Source organism: Mus pahari, chromosome 15 (assembly GCF_900095145.1).
Source record: "Mus pahari chromosome 15, PAHARI_EIJ_v1.1, whole genome shotgun sequence".
NCBI lineage: Eukaryota > Metazoa > Chordata > Mammalia > Rodentia > Muridae > Mus > Mus pahari.
Genome location: NC_034604.1, coordinates 27212537 through 27219994, shown reverse-complemented (window position 1 = coordinate 27219994; position 7458 = coordinate 27212537). Strand labels below are relative to the sequence as shown.

Below are 7458 nucleotides of genomic sequence, written 5' to 3'. Positions count from 1 at the left end.
ACACTCTCTGGTAAGAGCATGTGGTGCTGTGTGGTTGGGGAGGACAGGGAGCTGCTCCTGGTGGCCAGCATAGCCTTCAGTTCGGGTTGCCTTCTGGCCAGGTCCCCGCCTTCCCCTCCTTCACAGCTGATTTTTGCCATTAACTGGAAGGGGATGCGCTTGCCTTCCGTGTACCCCTGAACTCATAAAGTAGCAAATGCTGGCTCCACACGGAACTTAGGGGCGCCCTCCCACACTCGCTCAGAGTTCTTCCAAGACAGCTGGGAACGACTGCCTATGCTCCACTACAGTTCCTTAGACTTGCCAGGGGTCTGACAGGTCCACAGTCCCATTGCTCCCTGGGGTCCATCCACTGTCCACTTTCCTGGGCAACTGGAAGTCCTCACCGTATCCCCTGCTGTGTTAGTGAATTGCCTTGCTGCCACCAAACACTACCCGGTATAAGCAGCTTAAGGGAGGGAGGGTTCAGTGAGTCTCACAGGTTGAGGGTACAGACCATCACGGCAGGAAAGACAGACAGCAGGAGGGTGGGGCAGCTGTCCCACCGTGTCACAGCAGGAAGCAGAGAGATGAGCACTGTTCAGCTTTCTCCTCACTCAGCCAGGGATCCGAGCCTAGGGAGTGTGGTACCCACGTTTAGTACAGGTCTGCCCACATCAGCTAACCCAGCCTAGAAACTCTTATCAGGTCTACCCGGAGGTTGGTCACGTAGGTGGTCTAGAGGCTAACATGGTGACAGTTTTAACAATTGCATCCATTCTGGAGAAAAGTAAACTGAGGCACATCAGCTAGGCAACTGCCCCATGTTCCAAGCCTAGAGCATTCTGTGTGATGTTCCACATTTTCTGCTTAAAGCAGTCTTTCATGCTGGGACCCTTCGTACCCCGCTGCCTCTGGAGCCCAGAGATCTGCTCGCCACTTGTCCAACGTCTAAGGTGCTGCCTGGAACTTGGGCCAGCCTGGACTCTGACTAACCTCTTCCAAGGACCCTTTAGGAGTCCCTTGTTTCCTCATGTGTGGCACTGGAACAGTCACTTCTCAAAGGCTGCTCAGGAGCTGTAATGAGAGAGAGAGAGCCGGGAAGGCTTCGGGTCCCACTGCGCCCTTTGTGCCCTCAGGGACGCCCCCGGAGGGAAGAAGCTGCTTCTGTCCACACTCCACGAAGAGTACGAGTTCATCTCCCCCAGCAGCGTGGCGATTGCAGAGATGGTGGCCTTGTTCCTGGGAGGCTTGAAGGAGAGATCTGTGTTCGCCATGGCCCTGCAGGACAGAAGGGCCACAGGTGCCCATTGGGAGAGGGAAGGGGCTCATGGGACTGGTGGAGAAGGGCGGCTTCCTCACACCCACAAGACCCAGAGTGAGGCTCAGAGACACAAGCATCCGTATTATGGGGTCAGCTTCAGCAAGGTCCCCAAGGGTTAAAGGAGGTGTGTCACGCGTACACTCCACCAACACCACCCGTGCTTTCACAGACACTGGCAAGGTTAACGCACACCTGCAGGGACCTACACACCACCCCGTTATCCCATGTCATGGACACCAGACCAGAGGCTCAGAGAGGGAGAGTGTTCACCCAGTACCACACAGCCTTCCCTGAAAGCCCTCACTCCAACAAGAACTGGGCTGGAGCCTATAGGCTAGGCCAGTGTCAGGCTCCAGATGTCAACCACTGAGACTGATAACAGGCATTGTAGACAAACTGGATGCAATTCAGATGCAAGGGCTCTGTAGGAACTCTTTAAAAAAAAAAACTTATTAACTTTACAATCTACTCACTGCCCCTCTCCAAGTCACCCACTCTCACAATCCTTCCACCCCTCCCCCTCCCCTCCTTCTCTGAGTGAGTGGGGGACCTTTGTGTGTCCCCCTACCGTGGCACATCATGTCTCTGTGAGGCTAGGCACATTTGAGACCTAACAAGGCAGTCCAGCTAGAAGAACATATCCCATATACAGGCAACAGCTTTTGGGATAGCCCCTGCTCCAGTTGTTCAGAACCCACATGAAGACCAAGCTGCACATCTGCTACATATGTGTGGGGAGGCCTAGGTCCAGCCCGTGGATGTTCTTGGGTTGCTCATTCAGTCTCTGAGAGACCCAAGGGTCTAGGTTAGTTGATGCTGTTGGTCTTCCCGTGGAGTTCCTATCCCCTCCGGGGCCATATCTGTAGGAACTCTTAAACTCTGTGAGGAACATCAGAGAGTGCTGACCCATTTGCCTGTTAGTTCTCACTCATGGTCATCTAGGAAATATCATCAGAGGCTTACCGGTTTGCACAAGGGCTCAGAGGTCAGGCCACAGAGTGCTCTGGCCAGACATGTAAAGCACCAGCTATGTACCCCACCCTGCCCAGCTCCTGGTTAGGTCTCAGAGGTCTAATGGGCTGGGGTGACAGCAGGTGACAGTAATCTGTACTGTTGGCTCAGAGTTGCCTCAGGTCCACGGCTCTGTGTCTTGGTTTCTTCATAAGTCAAAGGATATCATCTCTGAAATGCTAGTGTAGTCTGGGGACTCTGGAGAGCCCTTGGCAAATGTGATAATTTTTGTCTCTATATGTCACCTGGACCTGCAGACGACGTCACCCTTCTGCCCTTCAAGAAAGGTGACTTATTGATCCTGACCAAGAAACAGGGACTGTTGGCCTCAGAGAACTGGGCTCTGGGTCAGAACGACAGAACCGGCAAGACGGGGCTGGTGCCCACGGCCTGTCTCTACACCATCCCCTCGGTCACCAAGCCCTCAGCCCAGCTGCTGGTATGTCTCCCGCACAGCTCTGATCAGCTGTGCACCGAGAGCAGCCTCTTGGGATACTCAGCCTGGGTCTCACCATCTTCCTTGTAGATGCAGAAGGACCTCATGGGCATTAGGACAGCTGTACCAATCCCCGCTAACCCTAGAGTGACAGTGAAGTGGGCATATATATGCAGAAGCACATAGTAGGTCCTCAGTAAAGGTTGCTGTCTTCCTCTCACCATGGAAATGTCCTGGGTACAAACACCCTTCCTCAGCCAAGGGTGTTGACATCTCCTGCCCCAAGAGCTGCTCTTTGGGAAGCCGGAGGCAGGCAGACCCTCTAACATGCACACATTAAGTGCCTGGTATGTGCCCTAAGCCTGCAACTCAAGTTGCCATCAACAGCAGCTCCTAAATGCCTGAGCAGAGATGTCTTAGAGAAAGAGAGTCTTGGTTTGTGAGAGCCAGAGTGGCCACATGCTGAGGACAGGGTAGGACAGACTTATTGATACTAATTGGGCTAACGAAGAGGAATGTCTCAGATAGGCTGACTCAACATGGTCACACAGTAGGGGAAAGTCCATCACCCCTGTGTTCCAACTCACTGAGAGAGCTAAATCAGAAGCCTAAGGAAGAGCCTTGTGGTCAGTGGCTCCTGCATAACCGTGGGCCTGCCCCCTGCAGAGCTTGCTGGCCATGTCGCCAGAGAAACGGAAGCTGGCAGCCCGGGAGGTGTCCGCTCCGGAGCCACCACTGGAGGAGCAACTCACAGAGTCGCCATACACCCTGGAGGAATTCTCCTACCAGTTCTTCAGGTGCGGTCCCCACTCTGAGGGCTGCCGGAAGGCTGGGCTGGCCAGCGCACAGCCCGGGCTACGAGGAGGGGAGGGAAGGCAGCAGCCACCCTGCAAGGTCAAGCAAGGGGCAGAGAAAGCCTCAGCACAGACCCTCACACCAGCCTTCTCTGGCAGGGCTCCCGAGAAAGAGACCATCAACAGGGCCATGATGCCCTTGGCCCGAAGCCGGGGCCATCTGTGGGCCTACTCCCCAGAGCCGCTGCGCCAGCCACTGCTCAAGTCTGTCCACGACAAAGCCAAACTGCGAGATGCAGCCTGCCAGATCTTCCTCGATATCCTTCCCACCAACCTACCCTAGCTACGGGCAAGCCTTTGGACATACCCACCTGGGTCCCCTGAAGGTCCCACAGCCACATGGGAGGGGTCAGGGCCCATGTGAGAGAGCATGTGCAAAGCCAATACTCAGCTTCTTGCAAAGATGTAAAGGGCCTGGAAATGTCCGTATGGGATGAAACCCTACTTAAGGGTCAGTATGTGCCTGGGTCAAAGGTCAGTGGGGGACTTGATTCAGGGGTCATTGTGAGCATGAATCAGGGTTGAGAGTGCACTGGTCCAGAGGTCTACTGGAGACTTGGTTCAGGGGTCACTGTTTAGGCAGTCAGCGAGTGGCTTGGTTAAGGGTTCAGCCTGGGTTCCCGGGCAGCATTGGGCCACGGTTAAGGCTCTGGTGCAGGTTCGGCCTGAGTCACCCTGAGTGTTGTTCTCCTTCACGGTCACACCCATCCTCAAGTACACAGGCGACTACCCTTCCCGGCAGTCCTGGCACAGCCTGGAGCTCACAGACCAGATGTTCTCGCTAGCCCTGCAGGACCCAGCCCTGCAGGATGAGCTGTACTGCCAGATCCTGAAGCAGTTGACCCACAACTCCATCAGGTCTGCCAAAGGGTAGCCTCCTGTACTGAGCCCTGGGCTAGGCCTCTGCTAGGGGGAAATAGACACATATAGGTCTGGATCTGTGTCCAGCAGCCAAAGCAGCCATGCCAAGTCCAGGGCCCTGTGCGCTCTGCTAGTATCTGAGGGTGGGTGACAAAGGAGGAACAGCGCAGCCTCGTACCTTGCCCGCTGCCATTCTTCCATGTGGCCTGGACAGACTGTGGCTTGTCTGAATCCCTTTCCATAAGACAGGCAGGGCCACCCATCTTGTCATCGAGGCATGAAAGTCCCCTGTTGCCCTGGGCCAATGGATTACAGGCTGACACAATGTAGCCTCAGTATATACTACATCCCCTACCCCCTTCCCACCCAAGCTCCCAAACCCACAGGCCCAAGTGTCCCATTTCTGCTTCTGAGGTGTTTGTTTGGCCTAGGCACAGCCCGGGGCCTTAACCACTGATGGATGCTACCCCACAGGTTCAGTGAAGAGCGAGCCTGGCAGCTACTCTGGCTCTGCACGGGTCTCTTCCCACCAGGCAAGACGTTGCTGCCCCACGCTCAGAAGTTCATAGACTCCCGGAAGAAGAAGCCGCTGGCTCTCGACTGCAGCCGCAGGCTCCACAGGGTTCTAAGGTAAACCTGATGCCTTACACCCTAGAGTACCAACCCGGTCCCAGCTCTGAGCAGGTATACGGGGACATGGCCCTGTGTGACCTCATGCTCCTTTCCAGGAAGGTAGGGCCAGGTGGAAGAAGGGACAGAAGGCCCAGGAAGGTCCCAGGCAGTCTGGGTGCTCAGAGATGCTTCAGTCAGGACCAATAGCCCTCTCACCTGGGGCTCCCCTGCCCCACTTCTGCCTACTCAGAGCATAGAAGAGTCCAGGTGGCCCAGCATGACCAAGGCATCTTAGTTCAACCCAGGGCAGCTGAGGTCAGAGGCCTGTCCCACTTAACCCTTGTGCCATCTTTCTTCTCCCTGTTACCATCAAGAGGGTCTTCCCGTGGAGCTAGGTCAATACCTATTCACCCTAAAGTGACAGTGAAGTTGGCAGGCACTTTATGCAGGCACTTAGTAGGCACTTGGTTAAGGTTGGTCTCTTCCTCTCACCATGGATATGACCTGGGGACAAACTCAACCTTCCTCAGCCCCGGCTTCATTTCAAACTATGAGCCCTAGTGTCTACATTCCCCCCCCCCCGCCCTTGTCCCTAGTGATCTCCTGCCTTCTCTATCTTGGCCTTGACCATGATGAAAGTGGGCTGAGTGAGTGAGTGATGCGAGCATGCGTGGCCATGGAGAACGCAGCATCCTTTGAATGGCCATGCTGCAGTCCCTACTCCTTGTGCAATCCCCTGGACTGTGAATACAAGAACACTCCAGTCCATAGTGCCACAGCCAGCAGTCCGTAGTGCTGCTCGGGAGCGCTTGTTTCCCCAGCCTTCTTGCAGGTAGGTGGGACTGGGCTCATCTTTACGCCAGGGTCACACACAGAGCCCACCAGGCCGAGACAAACCTAGGAAAGGTGAGGAGCAGGAACCTACGTGCTCCCCTATAGTGCTCCCCTATTGAAGGCTCTGTGTCCAGCATCAGGCTGAATCTCCCATTAAGGCTGCCAGTTGGGGTGAGTACAGGAGTGGTACTGTAACCCACTTTGCCGTCCTCAGGGTGGGACCTCGGAAGCAGCCCCCACATCATGTAGAGGTGAAGGCGGCTGAGCAGAATGTCTCCAAACTACACCATGAGGTCTACCTCCCCAATGACACCAGCAAGGTGGGTGCTCCCCACAGTGAGTCTCGGGCCTCAGGAGGCTGCCGGGCACCTTCTTAGCATCCCAGCATGCTCTTCGATCATTTCACTAGATCCGCAGTCCAGGTTCCAAACAGACCCCCATTGCTGCTGCTCCCATCTGTGCCGTGGCATGTTTGCCTTCACACTTCAAGCCAGCGTCAGGGAGCATTGCACCGAGTTAAGGAGACCCCAGGGAGCCCACCAGTGAGATTAGAAGTGGGAAGTCTTTCAAAGGCACGAGTTAAGATTCCAAGCCAAGGAGGGAAAAGAGAAGACGCCAGGGGGCGGGCAGCAAGACTGAGCCTCAGGGCTTGTGGACCCCTGGAGACATCTATGATGAGCAGCAGCCATTGTCCTTTGGTCCAGGGCTTGCCCTGGAGGCTTGGGGGGTGGGGCAGAAGGGACAGGTAGGAGGTAGGAAACCATTGGGCCCCAGCTGTGATGAGACCGAGGCCACCCTCACGCCTTCCCTCGGGGCTCCTTGAACCTCTGTGGTTTGGATATAGTCGAGCACCTGTAGTGGAACTTCCCAGTGTCACCTGTAGTGGAACTTCCCAGTGTCACCTGTAGTGGAACTTCCCATTGTCACCTGTAGTGGAACTTCCCAGTGTCTGGCTACAGGGCCACAGTGTAAGTCCAAAGGCCCAGACTTCCTGGGTCTAGCCTGGGCCAGGACAGTATGTGCTGTTGCCAAGCAACGTTATATGTGGATGACTCTCTGGGGCCTGTCCTTCTCCTGACAGAACACAGCCAGCCCAAGGCTTATGGTGACAAAAACAGGCCCAGGGTGATGGTTCTGTCAGTAAAGTGCCGGGTCGAGTAAACACAGGACTTGGCCCTTACGCAAACGCTGGGCTCAGCTTCACTGGGAGGCAGAGACTCCCTGGAGCTTATTGGTCAGTCATCCCAGTCAGTGAGAAACCCTGACCCCCCCCCCCCAAAAAAAATGAGAGAGCAGTTAAGAAAAACACTTGAGTCCCTTTAATCCCAGAACTTGGGAGGCAGAAGCAGGTGAATCTGAGTTCTAGGCTAGCCTAGTCTACAGAGTGAGTTCTAGGATATCTAGGGCTACACATAGTAACTCTTAACTCAAGGGAGAGAGGGGGGAGGGAGAGAGGGGGGAGGGAGAGAGGGAGAGAGAGAGGGAGGGAGGGAGGGAGGAAGGAAGGAAGGAAGGAAGGAAGGAAAAGAAAGAAAGAAAGAAAGAAA

At 55.2% G+C, this 7458-nt stretch overlaps 1 protein-coding gene across 1 annotated transcript in view; it reads left to right on the top strand.

The window, feature by feature from the left end:
• The window catches only part of Myo7b (myosin VIIB), an 83440-nt gene that overhangs the window by 63984 nt on the left and 11998 nt on the right, over positions 1-7458 (top strand). The window contains exons 33-40 of the mRNA XM_021214205.2: positions 102-168; positions 1069-1282; positions 2572-2753; positions 3417-3547; positions 3704-3861; positions 4309-4462; positions 4940-5095; positions 6126-6231. Of these exons, the coding sequence (XP_021069864.1) occupies positions 102-168; positions 1069-1282; positions 2572-2753; positions 3417-3547; positions 3704-3861; positions 4309-4462; positions 4940-5095; positions 6126-6231 (1168 nt within the window). The remainder of the gene's footprint in view (positions 1-101; positions 169-1068; positions 1283-2571; positions 2754-3416; positions 3548-3703; positions 3862-4308; positions 4463-4939; positions 5096-6125; positions 6232-7458) is intronic.